The sequence below is a fragment of the Acanthaster planci genome, linkage group LG07, assembly GCF_054643075.1.
Source record: "Acanthaster planci isolate LZ-2023a linkage group LG07, COTS_SCS, whole genome shotgun sequence".
NCBI classification, from domain to species: Eukaryota; Metazoa; Echinodermata; class Asteroidea; order Valvatida; family Acanthasteridae; genus Acanthaster; species Acanthaster planci.
Genome location: NC_141783.1, coordinates 7,320,002 through 7,344,486, shown reverse-complemented (window position 1 = coordinate 7,344,486; position 24,485 = coordinate 7,320,002). Strand labels below are relative to the sequence as shown.

The 24,485-nt window shown below is 39.4% G+C and overlaps 2 protein-coding genes across 5 annotated transcripts in view; one reads left to right on the top strand and one right to left on the bottom strand.

The window, feature by feature from the left end:
* The first annotated feature begins 170 nt into the window (after nucleotides 1–170).
* LOC110978585 (uncharacterized) lies at nucleotides 171–22,998 on the top strand. 4 transcript variants are annotated; one of them, XM_022233701.2, is made up of 20 exons: nucleotides 171–782; nucleotides 6,159–6,263; nucleotides 6,851–6,946; nucleotides 7,502–7,645; nucleotides 8,140–8,190; nucleotides 8,914–9,060; nucleotides 9,383–9,520; nucleotides 10,363–10,533; nucleotides 11,225–11,458; nucleotides 12,252–12,374; nucleotides 12,715–12,789; nucleotides 13,485–13,595; nucleotides 14,608–14,786; nucleotides 15,176–15,238; nucleotides 15,722–15,823; nucleotides 17,011–17,163; nucleotides 17,992–18,096; nucleotides 18,419–18,469; nucleotides 20,167–20,263; nucleotides 20,868–22,998. In XM_022233701.2, the coding sequence occupies exons 1-20, from the start codon at nucleotides 306–308 to the stop codon at nucleotides 21,180–21,182; spliced, it is 2,937 nt and encodes a 978-aa protein (XP_022089393.2). In that variant the 5' UTR covers nucleotides 171–305; the 3' UTR covers nucleotides 21,183–22,998. The 4 variants fall into 4 exon arrangements, with proteins under 4 accessions (XP_022089393.2, XP_022089392.2, XP_022089394.2 ...); XM_022233700.2 differs by lacking the exon at nucleotides 17,011–17,163 and adding an exon at nucleotides 16,334–16,507; XM_022233702.2 differs by lacking the exon at nucleotides 17,011–17,163.
* Nucleotide 22,999: 1 nt separating this feature from the next.
* LOC110978554 (ubiquitin carboxyl-terminal hydrolase 31-like) overlaps nucleotides 23,000–24,485 on the bottom strand; it is a 44,065-nt gene continuing 42,579 nt past the window's right edge. Inside the window, exon 12 of the transcript XR_002598091.2 lies at nucleotides 23,000–24,262. The gene's annotated coding sequence lies outside the window, so the exon portion shown is untranslated. The remainder of the gene's footprint in view (nucleotides 24,263–24,485) is intronic.

Genomic DNA, 24,485 nt, shown 5'->3' with positions numbered 1-24,485 from the left:
TTTAAGAACTATATATGGCCAGGAGTTCTACTTAATTCACTGATCTAACTTGCCAGACCCCAGCTGTATGAACTTGGAGTTGGCCGTTGTGCTTTTTTGGACGACAAACTTAATTCTATTTTGCGGAAGAATATTTACATGGGATGTCACCGTTGCTAACGGAATCCCCACCGCCGGTGTGTACGTGTATGTGTGTACATGTGTTTTTAGACGCTGCAACAGACCAATATGAGCTTTAAGCGGCGTGAATAAGTTTTTTTTTACCTTAGATTTCCGGGAAAAAATCACAGAATCCAGAAGACACAATGTCTGGGTCTGTAAGTCTTCTGGAGCTGGTGGACCTATCACTTGGAACTCCTGAAATTGTAAATTACAAGGGTTTGCGAACTCTTCTGATAGCGATCGTAGAGAACTTGAAGCTCGGCGATGTGCAGGCCGAACTCAAAGAGGCCGACCGGGCTGAGCTGCTGGCTGCGGCGGAGGCAGCAGCGGCTTCCGCTGGCCGGCCAGGGAGCTCGGACATCGGCAAGAAGGACTTGGAAAGGAGCAAAAGTGACTTGAATCGGGTGCACAGCGCAGCATCTTCCTCAAAAGAGATCCAGGACCTGGACAGCAAAGTGTCCAGGTTGGAGTCACAGATCGAAGCGCTAAATTCGCTGCCGTCTAACGAGAATTTGATGCAGCGGGCCCGGTCAACGGAGGGAATGAAGCCGATGTCTGAGATGTGGCAGCTGATGCAGCTTCAGAAAAAGGCATCGGCCAACGAGGATGGTGTATCAAAGGTGACTAACACTAACAGTAATAATAATAATAAATTGCGTTTTCTTACTAATGTGTAAATTAAAGCATTTTTATCAGAATAAAGTGAACCAGTCCCCTCGTTGATATCATATTAATAATGTTTGCATATCCTTTCATCTCATCCAGAATAAAAATATTCAGCACATTCGTAGGATAACCAACTCAGGAGAGGGTACAAAGAATTTGCACAAGGCTAACTTTCAGTTGTTCCTGTATATTTTTCAATATCTTAAATGTTTTGTCACCAAATGACACAATATTGTCAAGGTACATCTATGCTTGTAAATGGGTCATGCCATGAGGTTGAGGCACAATTTGTAACGATGTCAGTTGTTACATGGGTTCCGTAAAAATGAACAGCTATATCCCTGCATGTGGATTTCAAATACACACTGTACATCTTGCAAGGCTGAACACAGACGTACGGTGTGTGTTATTTTTACAGAGTATTAGTGACCTACTCTACAGGTCATGACAAGTGGTAAAAGTTAATGCTGTAACAAGGACATCATCACAAATTGTGCCCCAACCTTATGGAATGACCCAGATGCAGAAATATTGTTATGTTACATACACACACACACACCTACCCGTTGTGTAACTTGTGGCACAGGTCATAAACAATTCGAAGTTGAAGATATGTGATAAGATGAAAAGTTTGGTTTCCTTTATATCACCACAAATCTAGAAAAGTGCGCAGATCTTTTTCTTAGTTTCTCACAATAACATGTAACACAGAGAGGACAAATTCAAAGTAGCATGGGGAGGGGACACTAGCTTACAAGACTTACAAGTAAGACTGGTATTCTGAATGAAACCACAGTCTTTTTCCAAATTAAAAAGAAACCAGAGGGAGGGTGGGTTTTTTATTCTGAAAGATCACCAAAGAATTCATGACAAGTTGAAATACATGTGCAATGTAGGCAACTTTGAGCTCTGAGGGGCAGTAAAATGAGAAGAATATTCAAAAGCAATCCCAATTCTAGCTCAATTTTAACGGAACCATTTCAGATTGAACTACATGTACTTGCCGTGGATCCCCAATACTGTAGTCCCTTTTCATATTACAATTTTTCATCTTGACGGACGTAAAAATTGACTAACATTTACATTGGAGCCCACATCTAAACATATGGTTCTACAGGTGAAGAAAAATCGCAACATTTTCGAATGTTGCTGTTGTTTGAAAATGCATGATTCAGGTAGGCTGTTGTTTCTTACACTCTTCATTTACCGGTAACTATAGTAGTGAAGGTCACTGTTTTCAACACTTTTAACAGTCTATAGAGACAATGCCATGTTGTGTAAAATTTTAAAAGAATGAGCACAAGCCTTTTAATTATATCTTGCTTTACTAGTTTACTTAGAGCCTACATGTACATCACATGTACTGGTGGTGCATGTACACAAGAATCACTGTGTTCTACATCCACAGTCCTCAGAAATTTCACAAACAACAATAATTGTCTTTTAGAAAGATTATAAGAAGTGCATGCAGATGTAATACACATTATATTTTCCAACTCAACATCAGTGCCTACATGTATCTCCAGTCGTATTGTGTGGTTCTATCTACACAGAGTCAGGTACAGTAATGAACAATGGACGCTACAGTTATATTGACTTGTAATGAATTTTTCATTAAGAATGAGCTTAACTCTCTTCAAGTGGTTCATTGTGTAGGATTTTGACTGATGGTCATACAATGTACAACCTGCTGGTGAAACATAGTCTTCTTTTGAATACATGGGTGTGCTGTTTTCGTTGGTGTTGAATAGGGACAATACATGAAGAGAATTAATTCGACGAACATTGTACTGGAAGAGAGATCAATTGCAATAAAGTATTTTACGTTAGCAACACAAAAGCAAATACCAATATGTTGTTCACGAATTTGTGCAGTGTGGAGGAGATAAAAAGAGAGGTTTTTGCATCAAAACAAGGCTTTGTCGTTCTTTGCAAAAAATTTTGTAAAACTAACATTTCTGAAAGTAAATTATAGTCCACACTTTTTTGAAATGTTTCTCAATTTTTCTTCTGCATGTATGTTGCAATTTTCTGCAGTTGTAGCATGACTGCAGCAAATGCATGCATCTTCTTAAAAAATTGATTTCATATTTTGCAATACATGCTGTATGTTGCAGTCTTTCTGCAGCTTATGATCCTCATTTTCTTGTATTCAGTCTAGTCACTGAACAGACATATACGGTGCCCTATGGATGGCTGCACTGATATCAATTGACCTGTTTCAGTGTTGCCATGGTAGGGTCTCTGTGCAGGGAAATGATATTTTATATTGAACTTCATATTTGACCATCAAACACACCACTGCTAGGTCTCTCTAATCTGTTTGGCTTGTAAGTGAAGTGTCATGCCTAATTTGTGTTAGCATCAATGAGGTTCTGCACGTAATCCTATAATTCTGTTCAGCTACACGTAGAGGCGGGCTTTACTGCTTCGGTTTATGAGTATGCTAATCCTTCATACAGTGCTACATCTTGATTTGAAATATGTGGGAAGGCATTAACTCAGGATTGACTTAACTTTGAAATCTGGCTTAGCCCTAAATCCCACAAATAACGAAATGGCTCACCTGAAGTAAGTTATAATTTAACTGAAGATGAGCAATTTTCTAAAAACGTACATAATAGGTTGTCAACTATTTGATAATTTAGCTTCCAATGTTTGAGATAAGTAATCTCCTAGAAGTGTTGAATGCTTTTAGGAAATGCTGACCCAAAAAGCCACAGTATAATCAAAGTGTCATTTAAGTAACAATTTGACAAACTCTAGAACGGAAAATTAAATTTCATTTGATTTCTAAAATCAAAGACGTAGTAAAATAATGAGTTTGATATAAGTTTGGTATGTTAAATGACAAATGTACAGTTGGCTAAGGTTCAAAAAAGGCACTTCACTTTATACTACTAAATGTTACAACGTACGGTATGATTTAAAACATAACAAATATGTGAGTTTTAATTAAAATGATTGGCCTTATCCTTTTTAAAAATAAAATAGAGGCTACGGACCTTGTATTACCTGCCACTAAATCACTCTCCCATCCAGCCATCTCTAATCAAATTAACTTAGTGCAGGGGTGTAAACATACAGGTTTAGAAAACTACTCCTTTCCTCTGAGCTGGATTTTTTTTATTTCCTGGATGTTGAATAGTATTGCCTTGACATTTCAGAAATATTAAGGAGTATTCTTCATAGCAGTCTGCTCCACTGTAAAGGGCTGCTTCAGATTTTAAACTGCAGTACTTACATTTTTCTATGCATAAAAACTGCTTTATTAGTCACAGGACAGACTTTTGATGGTTTTTTTTGGTCTGCTCACAATTTGTAGGATGTATTCATGATGAGTTGGATAAGACAGATCATAGTCAGTGGACGAAAGTGTTTCCTGATTAATATTTTGATCAATATAAACCATACATTAGAAATTAGTCAGTGTGAACAAAAAGCCTGAATACATCCTGGGACATTTTTTGTACAAGATATTTTTAAAGAGTCTTCTGCAAGTAAATTCAATTGGCTTAACAGTTCACTGACAGAGAACAAATTTTCCCCTTTAAGATGATCAAGACAAATGAGTGCCATTTTGCTAATGAGATTTTCAGTCGAAGTTTTATAAATTAAAGGAACACCTGTTAATGTCATTCTGCAGTCGCAGTGTTTTTGTTGTCCTCATTATGAGTTGCCCTGGTAAATTAATTTTAGTCTCACTAGGAACTAGGAAGTACCCTGGTTCTGAACTATAGAGGGTTCCGTATCAAGTAATACTCATATATTGTTGATTATGAAAGAGAGAATAAATCTTTACTGTTAGTGCATTTATTGTAAAGGTACATTAAATGTACCTGTAGCATTCATTTCATGCTTCAGCTTACCAACAGTTTTCAGCAGTCTTTCGTATATTTTTATAGACTTTTGCCACAATTCTGTTTTCATTGTTCCTTTTTATTTTTCCCGAGCAGTTTTGTAATGACTGATGACTGACTGTTTTTAATAATGAAGTTGTTGTCTGACTGATTTGTTCAATAGGCTCATGCACTCACAGATACACATACATAGGTAATACTTGATCATTTCAGAAAGACTGGAAATAAAATGAACAAAATAAAAAATAGAAAAGCATCTTTACAAGTTAAAGCAAGGTGAAAGTAATGTATTCGCAGAATAAAAAATGCATTTGGCTATAGAGCATTTTTAATTGGTTCTTGACAGTCATTCAACTTGATAGATTGGCTTGAACTCATTGCACAGGTGTATTTGAATTACCAAATATTTGATCAATTCGACACCTTGTCTGTGTACGAGAACTGGCATTGTTTACATTATACATCATGTACTTGACTTGTCTGAATTGCACTTTTTGTAATGTGAAACTCAGTGCGGCGTGGCAGGGGACAAAGGTCCCTGTAGTTTTAAGGACTGACACGTTTCCTTTGTTTATAAAATGAGGCAATGTATCCCTAGCACCACACAAACTTGACTGGTAGGATTTGATTTCAAGATTTTCATGCTAGCCTTAATTAAATTCGTGATTCTGCATTCATGAGGGTACACAGTCTGACAAATGATACTCACCGAAAACAGGACCTGTTTTGTCTCTTGGCAAACCTACTCTATTTACAGAAAAGGCAATTCATCATTCAAAGCAATTTCATTTAAGCGTTATCCTGAGTTTAAACAACGTTTTTCACAGAAAAGGATCATGTTTGGCACTATTATGACGACCGCGATGTTGGAAACAACTGACATTAACAAAAAGCTCTACCATATCTTTATATTCCATGCATGATTACCTTTCATTTTCCAACATCAGTGGGGTTTTTATTCCACATGATACCCTAAGGATAAGGTTCTAAAGGTGTCAGTCTGTGACAGTGCATAGTCTTTATCTGTTCCTTGCAAAGTCCAAATTTTATTTAGAAATCTTCATGATAGATTGACATTTCAATGAAGAAACAACTTTAGAGGTCCTAAACTTACTGGCACCACGTGATAGAACACAGGATACATTGTAAAATCCTTTCCAATCTGTCATTCTGTTACCTATGGAATTACCCTGTAGTGATTACCATGAAATCTGATAATGTTCTATGTATTTCCACCTGTAGACATAAAATAAATATTGGAGCTAATATATATATTTATTTTTGTTAATAGGCCTACTTGTTCATGTACTGAAATTTTTACAGACTGTGTGCAAAACCAAGAAAATTTCCACAGACTTTTTCCATGATTAACAAATTGGAATGTAAAAATTACATACCTGTATTCTTTTTCTCTTTTTGTTAGGTCAAATAAAGTTTTTAAATTGGTTTTAAATATGATTTTATATATAGCTCATGAGTATGGTTGAAGACCTACTAGGAGAGATGTCAGCACTGAAGGAACATGTTGATGGTTTTAGCAGTGAAATAGCAAACCTCAAAGACAGATTAAGCAAGGTAGGAGTTTACTCATTTCAAATTATGTTGGCTTTTTCATAACAAAATAAAGTGACATGTATTAAAATGGTGTCACATGAGTGAGAAATAGAAGCTGTCCATGTAAAATATTTTTTAAATGTTTTTGAAGCCATTACCTTTTAGTGTGTATTACAGTAATTTGGCATTGCCCACAGTGCATAAATCAAAAAGATGTGAATTTACCCCTATTTATTACTATAAAGTAAACATATCCCTTACTTGCTGCATTCTCCAAAATGCATTAAACAAGAACGGACCATTCAAGTGCGAGGTTGGGAAGTAAAATCCTTTTCCCAGGGAAATTATGTCATTATCTTTAGTTGGAATGCGGTGCCATCTCAGCTGTCTCTCTGGAAACAGCTCAGGTACCAAGCATTTATCTCTGCCTGTGGCACATTCTCACATTTTAATGGCATTTACCAATACCTACACACAGCAATGTGTGATGGGTCTAAAGGGTAATTAACCAGCACTGCCCTAGGCCCTGTATGATTACCTGCTTCCTGGATGCTGGCTATAATCATGGAGGAATGCTAGCATTGTTGATTGATATGCTTGTTTTTCAGATAACTGCTAATGAAGACAGAATCAATGAGAGGCTGCTGAAGCTAGAGAACTCCACCGCCAATAAAGACAGGATGGATGAGCTTCAGAAGATCATGGTAATTGAAACCAGAAATGTTCCAATGCCGACCAATGCTGGATACACTCTTTCAATTCTACCATATCTCCACATCAAACTACAGTGATATTTAATGTAGTTTTATTTCTAGTGCATTTCAATGAATAGCATTTTCCTCACAGTTTCTCACAATCCTGTCGTACTGAAACAATCTTTTCAGTCACACTTCTCAAAAACTACCTTTTGAGCCACAAAGTACATGTATCTACATCATCTGTGCGATGCAGCCAGAATTTATGAAGATTGGGGTATTCTTTTATAATATTAAAATGGGAAATCCTCCCCACACTCCTTGTTCTTGGCCTGCTAATACGTACATTTCATTACAGCATCCATACAGATTATTTTGATTAAAAAAAGTTATTCAAAAATCTTATATTGAAATTGATATTAAAAACAAATGTGTAAAATGCCGGAAAATTTCCTTTGTGCTGTGGAGGTAAAATATTCTTTCGTACATGTAACTGTCAAATATGACTATGCTTTTCAATTAAGATTTACTTTTAATTTCTTCCTTTTTTTACTTGTGTTTCAGAATGATTTGAACAACAGAATGAACACCTTACCACCGTTAGATATCCTAGTAACATGGCCTGCTATGGAGGATGCATTGAAGGGCATACACAGGGATCCTGTACCAGTGTATGACCATGCCATGCAGACAATTGCCATGACAGAAGTAAGCAAATTACAAGGATTTGGCCCATTTATTTCTGGGTTTTGGTTTGGACTAGGCTTGGTGTTGTGCAAAAACTGCAAAATTATTTTCAATTTGTAAGTGCAATAATGCAATTTTCTTTTAGTGAAAACACTTCCTGTGACATTATTATGTTAGTGCTTCCAGTAAGGAACAAAAAGTAAACTCTACAAAGAAAGAAATCCATTCTCTCAAAATGTATTGTTTTCAAAATAACTAAAACCATCATTACATCTGTTTTCCCCAAAGGCAGAAATATGGGGACTTTTAGTGTGAGAAAGAAATGACCCTCTAAGTAGATCTGACTAGTTCTGGCTGGAAATGGAGAGGGAGCCATCCATTTCGAAAGCACATAGTACATGTACCGTTATTGCTATTATTGTCCAGCAAAATGAGGAAATAAATGCCAGTTGATGGTACAACCCTCATGTGGAACAGACTTGGTCAGCATGTTCCTATTTTTGTTGTTATTCCAGACCACTCAAGTACAAACTGTGCCAACAACAAGTTCCTATTCACAGACGAGGGTAAGTTTGTGTTTTTCAGCCCTTAACAATTTCAAGTTAATGAGACTTGGTAACACTTGGGCATGTGTTTGACAATCTCACCATGAATTTGTTTTTGATATATTGGTGACAAAGTTTTCACCGAATAGAATTTACTTTAACGAGCAGAATTTATATTGAGGGAGAACGTGTCTAGTAAAGCCAGCTGTGTATATTGTCGTTGTTGGTTTCGGTGGAGTTAAATATTTGTCCATCTGTTCGGCCAGTTCAGATATGAACTTTGCTGACAAACACATACATGCGTCTCTGTTGCTGGTTAAAAGTTCATTGTAGTTTAAGTGAACCCAATTAAAAATTACAGACTTTTTCTAATAAAAAATATGAGTTGAGCTATGGTGGACGATATTTTGCCACATGCTCACCATATGGACCCCACATTTTGATTTTGTAATAGTAACCATGATATTAATGTAATGCTTTAGTCATTGTTTGGTCCTTAACTACCTATCATGTGCTCACTGCTCTGCCCCATTGTCATCACTAAGTATCTGCCATTTTACTCAGAGGAGTGAATATCCATAAATAGCCAAAAAGTAGATTACACAGGAAAACCATGATCACACTGGTTATGTAAAGATGAGCAACATGAAAGTATGTTTAGGCTAGAAATCACATGTCCAGTCTGGTCAGTAAAGTCATACCAGCTGTACACAACTTACCATTCCAATGTCCATTCTGTGGTAGACACCAAGTCCAGGTCCTCGGTCCAACCCACCGTCCCGTCCTGGCTCGGCAGCCCATCCGTCCATGGAAATACAGCGCATTCTGAAGGACATCGGTGAGCTGAAAGGAAGGCACGATAGCTTGGACAATAGAGTCAAGATCCTAGAGGTAAGTGAGAATGATTATCAGGTCTGGTGGCATGTACCGATACAATTTACATTTGAATTTAGATACCGGGTTTTCAATTTGTAAGCTGAAATTAATACACGTTTGCATGAGCAGTGTGCACGCATCACACAATGCATTTCTTGATTACAGCTTGCCAGCTTATATGCATTGTGCTATGTTCCATTGTAGTGTAAAAAAACATGACCTAATCTATAAATTGATGGCTCATTTCCACTGCATCCTGTTACGAAATATGGAATTCTTTAAGCTGCATTTCCACTTTTTGGGGGTCAAAATATTTGACTGTCATATCTCACAACAGGAGCTGATGAATGGTAAAGTAGACTTGGATGAAGTCAAGAAACTACTGGCAGAGAAGAAAGATGTGCCAGAAGACTTGACGAGGATGCTGGAGGAACTTAAAGAAGGACTTGATTCACTCAAAGAGGGGAGAGACAAGGTAAGAGACAGACGAAAACAGCGTACCAGGAGGATTAATGTGACACCGGACATAACTGTAGACATGCCAGTATTCTTTCCACATTATGAGGCTAAATAAGCCATCACAGACCAGTTCAGCCTTGCTGCATAATTGCAAGCAGTTTCTGCATAAGCTTTAAAGAGTGCTGCTTTTTTTCTTTTTACATTTTCATTACTTGATTTATGAAATAAAAGCAAGTGAATCTTCTCATTTGGAATGGTACTCTTTGAAGTACACGCTGTATTGTTCCCCAGAGAGACTTCATTTCATCAAAGTATGCCAAAGCTTAAGCTGTGCCAAAGGAATGGGATGGGACCTGTAAAAATATGCCCTGCACCTGCACCAAATCAATTAATGCTTTTTAAAGGCAAAGTAACTGCATTGCACAGCTGCTTTTTGAGACTAACTGATGCACACTAATATTTCATATTTTTGTTCATAATTCCTAGATTTCTTGCATCCTTCTTGATCCTTACAGAATGATTTTCCAAATAAATCTATGGCTGTAGGTGAATGCCGTAGCAGACTGGATTCTACGCCAAGTTTTTACTCTCTGTTCTATCCATACCACGTACCATCCATGCCCTGTACCATCCATACCCTTAACCCGTGAGCATCTCACTCACATCCTCCTTACCTGTATCCTACTTTCCCTCACCTTTGACCCCTCACAACCAATACCTTTTGACCTGATATTCTTATCCTCTATACATGTATCTTACCTCACCCCTACATTCAACATTAACCCACACTTGTAATCCCCCTCACACTGGGCACCCTGTGCACTCCCTTTGCCTTTTGCTTCTATCTCTTGCCTGCAGATGGATCAGCTAGATAGCTGGATCAGAGAACAGTCCAAGATGGTGCCTGCCTCCCAGCAGGACATCCAACAGCTTAAGGCTGAATTGGCCAATATTCAGGCCAACCTAACCACTGATACAGGGACCATGGCCGAAGACCTTCCTGTAGGGAGTGCCGTGTCAGCTGCCCGGGTTAGTTGACAGGGAGAAAGGTCAAGATCACTCAGCTGTATTGGTTGCTGACACTGAAATCATCCTACCTGTAGATCCCGTACATTCAACCATTCGGTGTTAGAGGATTTTGTAGGACTTAGAAGAAGAAGAACCAAAGGAAGTAGAGTACACATACGTAAAGAATATCTGATTGGGCTTCTTCACTGTGGTGGGTTTGGAGGACTGGGAAAGGTTCTTGGCTAAAATACATGGGAGGGTTAATGCATATGGCCACATTGATAGGACAGACCTTGCATGCTCGTATTGCTGTTCCCAAATAACCATGGACATGCTTCATTTAATTTAATTTAATGCACTGTTTGAATACCAAACTTGCTCAATGTCATTTAACTAAATATGAAGGTCAGAGACAATAGGTCTTGTATTGCATTGTCAATTCTAAAATCGTAATGAAAGGAGATACTATCATAACCTAAATAAATAAACATCCTGTCATTAATCCCAAATATATTCTGAACAATTTTTATTGTAAGCATGCTTTAGTTTGAAACAGGTCTTCATTCTTAAACTTTCAATTCTCTGTGCTAACAAAATTTCACTGTACCATTCACAAGCAACTGTGCAATGTTCACCCTTTCTTTTACTTCACCCGCTTATCACGGCTTCAACTTTCTACACACCACCATTCCCACCTGTACCTCCTCACCAGCTTGACAGCATGCACTCACAGTTCCAAGACCAGCTGGAGGGTCACACGCGGGGCCTGACCCAAGAGCTGGCCAAGCAGCTAAGCAAAGTCAGCTCCAGACTAGGCCACCTGGAATGGAGACTAGACAGCCAGGGCAAACAGCTGGAAGCCCAGGCATCCATGCGGATGGTAGTCTCTGGTGACAGTCTGCATGTTGAGAAGACAGAGGGGTCGGGAGGGGGTTCATTGGATTTGGTAGGCTTTGATGTTGGGTGTCCCGTTGATTTGGTTTGTCAGTAACAGTGGAAGTCACATTTTTGTTGGTATTGCATGATTCAAGTTACTGTAGCGTTAAGTGCATGTCATCAGTCAAGATGTTTTACAAGGAAGTTCACAGGGTATTTCACCATCAAGAGGCATTTCTCAACTTCCATCTTAAATTGTCCTCCAGTTCATCATCCAGCCATCATTGGTTATGTGTGGTGTTATAGGTATACACAATGAATCAGGAGCCTTGTATTATTTGAACAGTTATTAAACATTCTCAAAATAAGCCAACTTGAAGAACATGTACCCAAAACAAGTGAAACCAAACTTGTATATCTAAATGCAAATATCAACTTTTCCAATGACGATCATGATCTGGGGATAAGGCAGGATTCACATATGAAAATGTTAGCTTTTATTGTGGATAGCTTGAACATATCACTTGAACTATTGCGACTTCAAAAGATGACTGGATCTCTAAACATGCTGAACATGGAAACCAGCTGAGGAAAATGAATGTTATAACAACATCTTGTATCACGTTATGTATAAATTTTACACAAGATAGTGTTGAATGTTGGTGTGGAACACTGGTGTAAATGTTGCAGGAATCTTTCCCAGCAACATTTTGTAAATGCATGTGTGAACTTTGTAACAAGGTGATGGTGAGGTCCTGAAGTTTGTCACCAGTTGAGAACTACATGTACAAGTTTAGAATGGCACTGTCGTTGATGTGTCTAGTATAATTAGGTTACTGTTCCTGTCATTTCTTTCCTGCCAGGATGGTGAAATCATGACCAACATGCAGAAGTTGATTCTTCAGCTACAGGCCGAAACGGATAAACTCAACCACACATGCGTGCAACTTGTGGATGAGCACAACAGCAAACAAAAGCATATCGATGTGAGTCCATTAAGAACATTGAGAAAGAGAGTAAAAGAATCAATGCCACAGTTATATTTTTCATCGAAGGCAGAACAACACTGCTTTGCCCCTGACAGATATTTATATGTTTTCATTATTCTGCAATTGTGATTGATAATTTTTAATGGAAGCCTATTCGTAAAAACAATGAAATTAAAGAAAGGACTCACCATCCATGTTCACAGTCAGGTTTCTTATTGCAACAGGTGTCTGAGGAAAAGAATGGATTAAGGCTTTGAATCAATTTTGTAATGATCATGAAAAAATAAAATAATCTTTAACTAAAGAAAGCTTATTTTATTTATTTTTCTCTTTTTAGGCACTGTACACATTTGTTGACAGATTGCAAGAGAACAAGGCTGATAAAGAGCATGTCATCATGGAGATAGATGTTGTAAGTTTGACCTGCCAATTTAAAGCTTGACAGTCTTTTGATTCAGATGATCCACTAAAAGGAGGCATTTTTTCTCAGTCCCCTAAAAGTAATATCCTTCCCGCAGATTTGTAGATGTATGATGCTGCGCTTTTGGTAAAAACAGTGGGATTTCCTAGTTTCGGCATCAGGTGTGGTAATCTTGCCAACAATCTGTTTTGGACAACCTGTGGCCTTGATCTGTTATTATTAAAATAGCAAATCCTTGTGTAAAATTTGTGTTAAATATTCCATTTTGTCATACTATTAATTTAAATATGGCAGGAGCATTCATGTTTTCCCATAGCAGACAACATCTAAATTATTTCTCTTTATGAAGCTGGTATCAGCTGTTTCTACTGTACTTCATGAAAAAACACCAGAGGCTGTTTTCATAAAGTACTTGGAATTGATGTGTGGTTGCCTATATTCATTGCTGACAATACTTACAGAATGGTACTACAGAATTAAAGATGATTTGATCGTACTCCCAAATATACTGTATTAGCGCATTGTCAGTCCAAAGATCACACATGAAGCACTTTTACAGAAGTCAGTTTGTCATCCTACTTCCTAGTAGTATTGTTGCCACGAATTCATTATACCAGCATTTAAATGTTAATGGGCATATTTGAGATTGGTTAAAATGGAATCTCTGTTTCCCATTAATTTCATAGAAAGCGGACAAGCGAGCATTAGAGAACAAAGTCAGCAATACCCACTTCCAGGGAACAGTGGATGAACTATCGCGCAACCTGAACGATGTAATGGACAAACTGTCAGGACACGTAGGTGGAGTTGTTAATGATTCATTAAGAGTTAACTAAATATTTAATGATATCATGTGTGAGCTGCTCTGAAAAAAAAAAAGAATCTGACTTGGTGTCATTGTAGAATGAAAAGGCACAAATGAACTTTCATGCAGTGTATCTCTACAGGATATTGGTCGTACTGTGCTATCCTGTCCATTTTCATTAAGCTGGGCAGCTCTTACTGAAGAAAACTTTAAAAGATGCATTCACAGCTGCAACCGAAAGAATCTCCCAAAATCTCTCCAGCCTTGAAAGAATATTAAAATATCTGTCTAAAAATTAATGCCTAAGTGTTAAATAGCCAAATCCAGCCAAGTCCATTTGCAAATATTTGTACATTTCCCACATACCTGAATCCATCTGTGTGTCCAAACAATCATATTTTTACTCATTCAAACTAGTCAGTCAGTTTCCCAAAATAGTTTGTTTCATGATTTGTGTAAAAAGACACATCTGCCTCGAGTGATCCCTTTTCACCATTTCCCAGGTTACATCATGTAATTGGGGTTTGATCCCTAGTTTCATGGTGATTCAGGTTAAATGGCCTCTGATTAGTGCCCCCGAATGAAGATATTGACAAATGGAAAGAGCCACCAACGTAGGGCTGGATAGCTCAGTTGGTAGAGCACTGGTACGGTATTCCGGAGGTCGCAGGTTCAAATCCCACTCCAGTCAATTTCTTTGTTCATCTTTATAAATACATTCAAACTACGCAGTCAGAATCCTTCTTACGTACATGTAAGTTTGATTACCACCTTACAGAGTGGTGCACCCAGAGACTTTAAGCATCAAAGGACTCCATTACGTTAGTTTTTAGCAACTCACTGACCAAATTTTACCTGGCCCCTGATGCTGCATATATGTCTTATTCTTGGTAAACTAGAAAATCTTAGAGTGAAAACAAAGCGATGATTTCACTCTAGACAATTTTCATTTGAACATCAACGATTCAAGTCCCGAGTGTGAATCTTGGTCTTATTGAATGCAGCGCTCTGCATGGGAGGAGGCTGTCAGTGAGATGAAGCTGGACATTGATAACAAACTGGACCGGATGGAACTGGATCCACTCAAGACCTACCTTGATAACCGCATCAAGTCCGTCGGTGCCAAGATTGTGCGCAAGGTGGAACCTGACCCAACACAAGATGATGCAGCCGGCTTCCGAAAGTGAGCATCTACAATGATTGGATAATACATTCACATTGATGATGGTTTGGTTGCACTGCCGGTGAGATAACATTAGAGTTTGCCCACTTTGTGCGGGACCTGTACATGTAGATGACCGTGTGGCTAACCCAAAAAAGCCATGAAAGGTTTTGAAATGTGTGCACATTGATTCATTCTTATGAATAACGGGAGGAGCTCAAGTAATTTGAATCTGACTGACCATAACCCTGTAGCATCTTTGTAAGAGAGGAACATTCCTGATTGTAGACAGAGCTGAAGTGCCTGTCAGCATTAGGTGCAGAGTTCATATGACAACACTGACCGCAGCCCTCAACCACTTTTAAAGCACTAGTCTTTCAGTGACAATATTTTGTTTACTGTTTTGACAGAAAACTGCTACAAAAGTTCAACTGTATTTCCTGTGACAGACCCCTAGATATGACACCACAGCCGTAAGTACACTGTATAACCTTATATTAAATGTCAATAGAAGAACAAGCAACACCCTAAAGCCCCTGTAATTGTAGTGGTTGTCCATCCTTAAAAATTCTACCTTCACTCTTATCTGATTGGTTTATTTTTTCTTATAAACTCCCACACGGAACACAGTTCCTATTTATGCTTGTGTATTTTGAAACTAAAGTTGACTGCACCATCAGCCTTCAAGACAATAACTAGGTAAGGCGATGTCTGTCTTAGTGTCAGCATCATCCATTTGATCCAAGGCCATCCCTCAAGAGAGCATCTTGCCTCGGAAACTTTTCACCCCTCAGATGTTATTATTACAAAGAGATCGCTATAAATGTGTTGAAGCATTACGTAGAGAAGTAAAAAACATGTATTTGGTTTTTTGTTCACCGAATGATTTGAAATTCCTTCTACAGGTATGAATGGAAAGATTCATGCTTGTTCTTGTTTTCCCTATCAATGTTCAGGCCTCTTGCATCATTACCTGAATCTAAGGGTCTTCCAGGCACAAGGACAGGCCGACCCTACACCACATTTGAATTAGAACAAATCAGAGCAGCTCAAAAAAAGTGAGTAGACTTTGTTCTGTGGTATTTCAAAGACTGTGCTTTCGGCTGTGGATTTTTATTTTAGGATTGACTGGAAAATAGTTTTAGGTTCATAGGTTTTAGTAGGGTAGCAGAAGTACTGTGGAACACTGCATGAAGCTAGAACAGCACCTGATGAACATGTTAAAATTAGTACATGTAACTAGATTGAGAGTAATATTTGATTCCCTTTAAGACTTGAAATACATGTTGTGTCATTTATTAGCTCTAGGTACTTTGGACAGGGGCATAGTTTTTAGGGTAGAAGAATACTGCAACACAATATTACAACACCTTGTACATGAAGCTAGAACAGCAAATTTCCATTATACACTACAGCTAGCTATTGAAGGTTAGAGTTTTAATTGATTGCCTCAAATAGTTGCATAGTTGCTGTTTGTGTTATTTATGTCATGATCTGCAAGCTATTAACCCTTCCATCTCACCAACTATTCCTGCTGTCATCTTCACCCATCTGTGGTCCATCACCAGAGCCAGACCAGGCAAGAATGTGCTGCACTATGAGAAGGCTCTACAGGAGCAGGAGTTAGCTAGGCAGCGTAAGCAGGACATACTGGCCTACCTGGTCCACTTCCACAGGGACCTGGACCGTTCGGCGTTCTTTAGGAACGTTGCCCCGCTGCACCTGCAACCAGACAAGCAAAGGTTATTGTAGTTGCATTATACCCAGAGTGTGAAATTATGGTCTGACATTGGCCATTTATCCGACCACTGTTGCTACTCGTCTGATCAAAAGCAGGTGTGGTATGACAAAATTCCCAAAGGAAATGTCAACATTAATGTCCCAAAGGCCAAATCCTTTTGGTTTTACCTTCAGTGCTTGTGCTTATGACATTTAAATTCAAAGACTGTTTTCTTATGTGACCTGGGTGTGTCTAATCAAAAGCTGATAATGACAGAAAGAAACTGACTAGCTAGTACCTTACGTCCGACCACAGTTTGGGCCTAATTTCGCACTCTACCACATCAGCTAGGAAAAAGTTGTAGGCTAGTATCGGCATTACCCTAGGATGCAGTCGTAATAGGCCAAGGTGTGCTTGTAACACAATTTTGTGGATGGTCAAAGGATCAAATTTGCAGAAAACAAAGTTGTTCAACCATCTACGTTTTCTTCCTCTCTCAAAATGCTGCTCATTATTGTAAAAAAGGATGATGAACCCCACCACCCCTGAGGTGGAATACCTCCAAATTGAGAGCACACCCCTCCCTAGCCTCCCTGGGCCCCAGGGAGAGCTCATGAGACTCAGACATACACGTCTCATGACCGACTTCCTTAATAAACAAAAACCCTCAACTCCAAGGTAAATCCCTTGATTTCTTTTCTCCCAAACACTTTGTGAGAGTGCCCCACGGAGTGACTTTCATCAATCAGTGAATGAACTCATGCACTGAAACTAATGGTGTGTATCTTTTGTGCTCACCTGCACAGCCTCAAGACATTACAAATGCTTCCTAAAATTGCACCTCAAACCTTACACAAGGGAGGATTTTGGAAGTACTCTTCACTGGTGTTTTTCACATCACATTTCTGAATATTCCAATATTCACCAGCACACCTGCACCTTTCATCTTTCAAGACTTCATTGCCATTTCTGAAGTGTCAGAAATTAAGATCAGAATAGTACAAGAAAATAAAACAAAAAAGAAAACAATCCAGTACAATCTCACTAACCCTGACAGTTTACCTCTTTTTAAGCTGTAAAGTTGTCTGTTAGCTGTCAGAAATATAGGTACTGACATCTCATTTCAAGCATCTTGGGCATCTTCTAAATCTGATTTTCATATACTGTAAAAGATAGCTCATGTGCTTTTGATTATACATGCACAGTTTTATTTATTTCTACCTATAAGGTTTTGGGGGCACCTCGGCCACGTCTTTTACTTCCCTTCTTTTCCTGTCGACATCACAAACTCCACAGCATTTCCCATGTGGAATGGGGCCAGTGAGATTTCTAATAACTGACTTGCGCCATCCAGTTGTTTTATCTTTGTCCATTGCACTCTGTAACCCCTAAAACAAGCATCACCAAGCTTGTTAACTCATCAGCATGATGTACTAACTTCCTCTTGTGATACCACTGAGATTGGTACACATCTCTAACGTGAACCCATATTTCCTTTGTTTTCAGTGGCAATGTGGAAGTTCCAGACTACTTCTTGACCAACAGGAGCTGTGGAGGAAGTCACACCATGACCTATCCACACAGACGCACCACGCGCATGGCAAACCTCACGTAAGTTGGTAGTCAGGGTGCCAGTCCCAGTCCAGATGGTGTGGGTTGTATTAATTTACATGTAGTTCAGTTGTTACTGGTGATGTAATTAAGGGCCCCTCAGAAGTACACAGGTCCTGTAGCTCAGAAAGTTGAAGAAACCTACAGAGAGAAAAATAACGAACATATCTTTAGTTTCAGAGATGGCATATAAAGTGCAGATCAGTCATTTATCAGAACAACATATGAAAAGAATACTTACGTTTTGTTTAAATGATTCGATTGTTTCCTTTGAATCTTTGAGGGGAAGCATTCATTCCGTTTGTCTTTTCCTTATCATCAGGGGTATTGTACGAGAGGAAGATGATAACTTAAATAATTTCATAAATGGGAGGTGAGTCAAGATGTTCCTTTCACATCTCTGTCATTTCTGGGCAAGTTCGAGCGACAGCTATGAGGTGCAACCAATTTGGTCCCAAAGAATGGATGGTTTGGACCATCTGTAGTTGAGCATTTGGAACCCGGCCCGGGGGCATGCTTGCATCACTGGTTTTCAGTTGCCAAAAATGTTTCCGTACATGGAGAACCATTCACATGAAAATAAATGTACAATGCTGTGAGAGTTGCAGCCAACAGCAGGAAGCGAGTGACTTTGAGACTTTACAATATGGTTCCACAGGGGCGGTCCAAACATGGCTGTAAAACAATTGGCTGGTGGTCAAACTTCATAGTTCGCGCCCAACTTGCCCTTTATTTGCCTTGTTGCAAATCTGCTCTGAATGACTCATTCATTTACTATGACTACAGTTGAACAGACTACTGTGTCAAAGAGAAGTGTAGCAATATTTCCGTTCAGTTTTCTAACGGCACATACCCAAAACGAATTGCATCCAAGGTCATCCAGGAACAGCAGTGCATGCATACGAGGTCTGCCCTATTAACACGGCCATACATTGAATCAAACACTTACTTTGTTCTCAAATGACCTTGCCTTGTTGAAATACTGAACTGGCTTGTGATAAAGCTACATGAGAACCACTGATATTTGCAATGACTGCCTTGTATTAACCACTTGCCAGAGTTTCTGGTACCGAACACGTATTCTTTATACACATGGCCGGGGTTTCCGAAATCAGACAAAAGGAACTAGACCTTATAGCAAAAGAGAGTACTCGTAATAAAAGACAAGGCTGCTGGGCATTACCAACATTTTTTCACTCTCAATAGTGGAGATAGTCCAGCCTTGTTTTGAAAAGGTTTTGAGGATTTAGCGCGAGCATATTACCACCGGGACAAAAGCACTCCACCACCGCAGTGATGAGCCACACAGTACCACTGCACGGCAATCTGGCCCCGGTTGAAAAGAGGTCAGCAGCAGCTCATGAATAAAATTTAACTGTCGTTTATAGCCGCATCAAGTTATTTTTAGGCACTACTCTAAGCTGACAGGTGACCTTCATTGACGCCCGAGTATTTCAGCCAGGCCAGCAGCCTTGTAAACAGAGCCCAGATTGTGTGGTGTTGCATAACTGTCTTTTGTTCACGAACCTGGCTCAGTGCACTGCGGACCTCTTTTCAATAGGGGCCAGATTAGCGTGCAGCGGTGCTGTGTGGTTCATCGCTGCGGTGGTGGAGCGCTTTTGTCCCTGGTGGTAATCCGCTGGCTCTCAATGCCCCAAACCCTGGTATACGGTTTCAAAACAAGGCTGGATTATCACCACTTTTGAGAGTGAAAAATGTTGGTAATGCCCAGCAGCTTGGTCTTTTGTTACAGGGCCCTGTTTCCTTTGTCCGAGTTCAGAGACCCCGGCCATGCATATAAACCATACATCTCCGATTCCGGAGTCTCCGGCAGGTAGTGGTTAATATTAAGTTGTGGATATGAAAAATATTTGCCTTTCCCAATACTGCTTTGGATACATTCATTGAGACAGTTGCACTAATATTCTCGTACATTCCTAGTGAAATGTGTGGCCACACTGCAGCGGAGCAATATGCAAGACTCACATCGAGTTTGCCTCAGTATTTGATGGTGTAGTGTTACAAATGCCTTTTAATAAACACAGTTTACTTTATGCCCTCTGTATCCAGGATTGAAGCAGACATACAAGGTCAAGATGGTCACATCTACAAAGGCCGCATAGGACCCGACGACCTGGAGAGATTGCCCACAATAGCACCGCAAAAGGTGGGAGCCAACCTAATCGCTGTGTTTGTGATCAGTCGAGGACGCTCATTATGCCAAGCTGCATAGAACTTATTGCTGATTGATCATTTTGTGAATGAGCTTTAGACGTCTCCCTTCTTAAGTGCTCGAGACCAGCTGTTGGGGCAGAAACAAAATGGCTGCAACTTACCCATACAGTGAAGCCAGCGTTGATGGCCCAAAAGGACTTCACAATACCATGCCTAACAAAGCATTCTCCTCAGTGCACTACTTGTCACCTTCTGCGTCAAGTCTATCAACATCTTGCATGTGGTTGATCTGCAATTAATCATCCATCCTCTCATTTCATGTGCATACCACATTAACACAAATGCATTTAGAAGCCTCAGTAAATAATAAAATCACTTGTAAAAGGAATTCCAACTTCCATAGATGACCAAAAACAGGTTAAAGCTGTTTTGTCAATGCCACCCAGAACAACATTAATGTGGCAATATCTGAAAAGCGATGTGGACTTTTATCCCATGATGCATTGCTGGTAAAGAGGGTTCCTTTGGCTAGAGGTAGGTTTTATTCAGTTTGGCTTACTGGTGAATTTCTGTGACTCTCTCACCACACAACACAGCTATCATCTGCAAGGCTGTCTCGTCCAGGTAGCTCCCGCCAGGACAATCGCCGCGACAACGAGCTCTCCAAGTCCACTCCGGAGCGCCAGGTATCCAGACCAACCTCTGGTCGCCCACAATCCCGCCTCCAGACTCAGCGCCCGACCAGCACCCGCCCCCAAAGTGGGAGGTCAATGGCATCACCTCCACCGCCGCCTAACCCAACCGAGGCTGGCCCGCGACCCTCAACCCCATCCAACACAATACAGGTCACAGGAGGTCAGGAGTCTAACAAGAGTGTTGTCGCAGAGTACCAGCCAGTCGAGGCCCAGTAGAATAAGTCGTGGCGGTGTTACATTTTAGTTGTGAAGTGTATGTCTTTCAATATGCATGCAATGAGTGAATTTGTGATTGGTGAGTTTGATTTTTATACCATCTCAGAATATATTGGGGGGAATTCACTTGTATGTGACTGCTAATTGCCATGTATATCCACAGACTGAAAGCAGCATTTCTGTGTTGCCTAGTGCCGCGTGATTTTTGTTGAACTCTGCCAAAAATTGCTTTAATTAATCACTTGAAAATCTCAGGTTGGTTTATTGTTTCTTTTTTCTCTCCATAAAAGTGAAAGCGTCCTTTATGAAATGTGTCAGTTTATACCCTTCAGACACTGCACACAGTTGAAAGAATTCTTTTCTTTTGCCATATTGACATTTTCCCTTGTTTTAGCAACTCCAAGGCCTTATTTTAATAGTTGGTAATGGTATCGTTCAATGTTGAAAGTTTGAATGGTAGGTGTATATGTTTGTTTACTGCAAGCATCTATGTATGACATTACATAGCACCAAGTTACCTTGTGCTTTTAATAAGAAAATTAATCTCCATGGAAAATGTTCATGGATTGTTTTTAGCACATAGAATGACCCCATCAATGAGCTCCAACAAAATTTGTGAAGTAGAATTCTTGTAATCATTTAATACAGGTAGTTCAGGATAGGATTTTATAAATTGGATTTGATGTGTGTGTGATGACTGCCTGACTTTTTGCCTGTAATTGTGGTGAAATGCTACAAAGGGTGGTCTAAGCATGGGTTACCTGATATCAATTGGATCACTTGACGTACTTGTTACAAAAAGATTTTTGGTGTAAAACTATTTAAACAGGGTTGTGAAACATTCGCAATTTGAGTTTTTAGCTTCTAGTCCTTTTTGATGCGCACATTTAATCACAAAATTTAGGCTATTTCCCTTACACTCTTGCAGTTCAAATCATAATTCAAAATTTAAAATTCTTTTCTTATTATGCTTTTTTTTACTTCAGAGAAAAATTGATAGATGTAAAATTTTAGGCCATAATCAAATGGCATTGTAGGTCCTATTGCATATCTATATATGAAACTCCTTTGAATTTGCTATTTAGAAATCATAATTCATAATCACATTTAAATTAAGAAAATTATTAAATCAACAGAGTAAAATTAAACTCCCAAAGCTGATCTGACATGCAGAACTGGGGATTGGGGATATTTAAAGAAAATTGAAGTGAAACAAAAACAACAAATTAAATGAAGTCTTAAAAAGTTAGTAAAATTTTTATAAGAAATTAAAAATACAGTTATTCAAAGGTGCTTCAGCTTATTTTCAAAATAAAATTGTAGTGCACTCATGAAGACATTTATGTAGTAGTGAAATAAATGGCCGCACACAGGGATGCCATTTTTCAGGCAATAACCTGATTTTGGCCTTCTCACTTGAGATTTTTGGCCAATTTCAGACCTTAACAAGGTGTAGTGAGGCTTCTCTTGGCCTTCATTTCAGGCTCTGGACAAGAATCTGCCTGGCATCCCTTTGTAGGAAATGTGCTCTTTAATAACACAAAATGTAGCTGCATCATACCAAAAACTTACAGTGTCTTCACAACAAGGTCTTAGATCTGTGCATTATTTTATTTTGGTTTTCTATATTTCTTAACTTCTGTGTAACCATTGACTTTGTAAATTTGTCCCAAAGAATGAGAGATTTATTATCAACCTTATTGTGTACATTTCTGAATCTGTATAGCACATGCAGTTCCTGTACATAAATCATTTGCATGTTTATTTATGCATTCCGGAAAGCACATTGATTTTAATAAACAAAAGCAAAACTGAACTGAGTGTGTTCATATGTTTATGTATTAACTTTGGATCCTGTCAAGAAAGAAGTCTCCTTTGTCCCAGCCGTGACATCCCATTGGGTTGACACACATGTATGGTGTACATGTACTGGTTCAGACTTATTTGGTCTCTATACATAACACGAGGGGGCTTGTTTTATTTATGGCAATGATTTCCCTTCCGCCACCACACCGTGTGTGTACGCAGGCAGGCCTTTGCTGGCCCTGCATTGACAGACAATTTCTTTTGTTAAGAAATTCAGGATTGAGTTACGGGAACATAACAACTTAGTCCCCACAGTAACTGCACGTATTGTTCAATGTGCGAGTCGTGCTGGCATGCATGTTAGTGCGCATTTAGCGTGCAGCAAGTATGGCCAATTTACATTGGTATGCACAGAGTCGGCCTGGGTGCTGGGCATCCACTTGAAACAGTCCCCCTCCAGCTTTCTCTTCTTTGCCCGTGAGGGAGTATTTGTGCACAGAGCAGTAGCCATCTTTCATGACTGCTGACTCGTACTGAGAGGTTAACGTGCATAAAAACCATGAATTTGTGCTGTTTTAAGAATGGTATTATCAAATGTATATCTTATTGAATATTATTAAGGTGAACAGGGAAAGTAAACACTGATTGAGAAATGGATTTGTGGGTACACCATGGAATCTGGCATCTGGCGCCCACTACAAGCACCCAAGCAGACATCCACTCCCGGGCAGTAGGGTCCCCTGTACCCAACACCCATGTCTCCCACCCCAGGCGTAAGAGTCTTCTCTACCCAAAGCCACCCCCGTCCCCCCTGGCACAAGGGTCCCCTATACCCAAACCCAAGGTTTCCCCGTCAATTCCAGGATCCAACACCTTCACGCAACAACGCACAAACCAAACAAATCACACGACCTGCAAATCCCATTCCATGCTCCACCACTTCCGGATTACCTTTATAACCTGTTATCCACTCCAGTCCAGCACACTCTCCTGAGGAAGGCCAGAGCACACTGGCCGAAACATTGAGTTAACACTCACCGGTTCTTTTAAGGACCACACCTCCCCCAAAAGAGATTGATTCCATGGTGTACTCGAAAACCTATTTCTCATGTCTCTTCCACCATGCAAAGCTTCAAATCTCACTTAAACACAGATTATTAACATTAAAAAAAATTGCTCAATGGTTGACTTTAAAACACATTATGTAAATACACATACCTGGGTAAGAGTGCTGTGACAAAGTGTCATTTGAATACCTTCATTTAAATTCCTGTCTGAGTTAAAAAGAAAAAAAGATAGTACTGAGGAAAGTCTGTGCTTGACAACAGCCTCCAACACAGAACCATCTTGGCCATCAAGGTGTTAGAGACAAGAACAAAGTGGGAGATACCCTGCTCGTATCTAGCCTGATGGACGTTCAACGGTTTGTGTCACAAGGTCAGCACCATTTGTCACAAGTACATGTATAGTTACAAGTTTGTGTGGGTCTCATAAAAA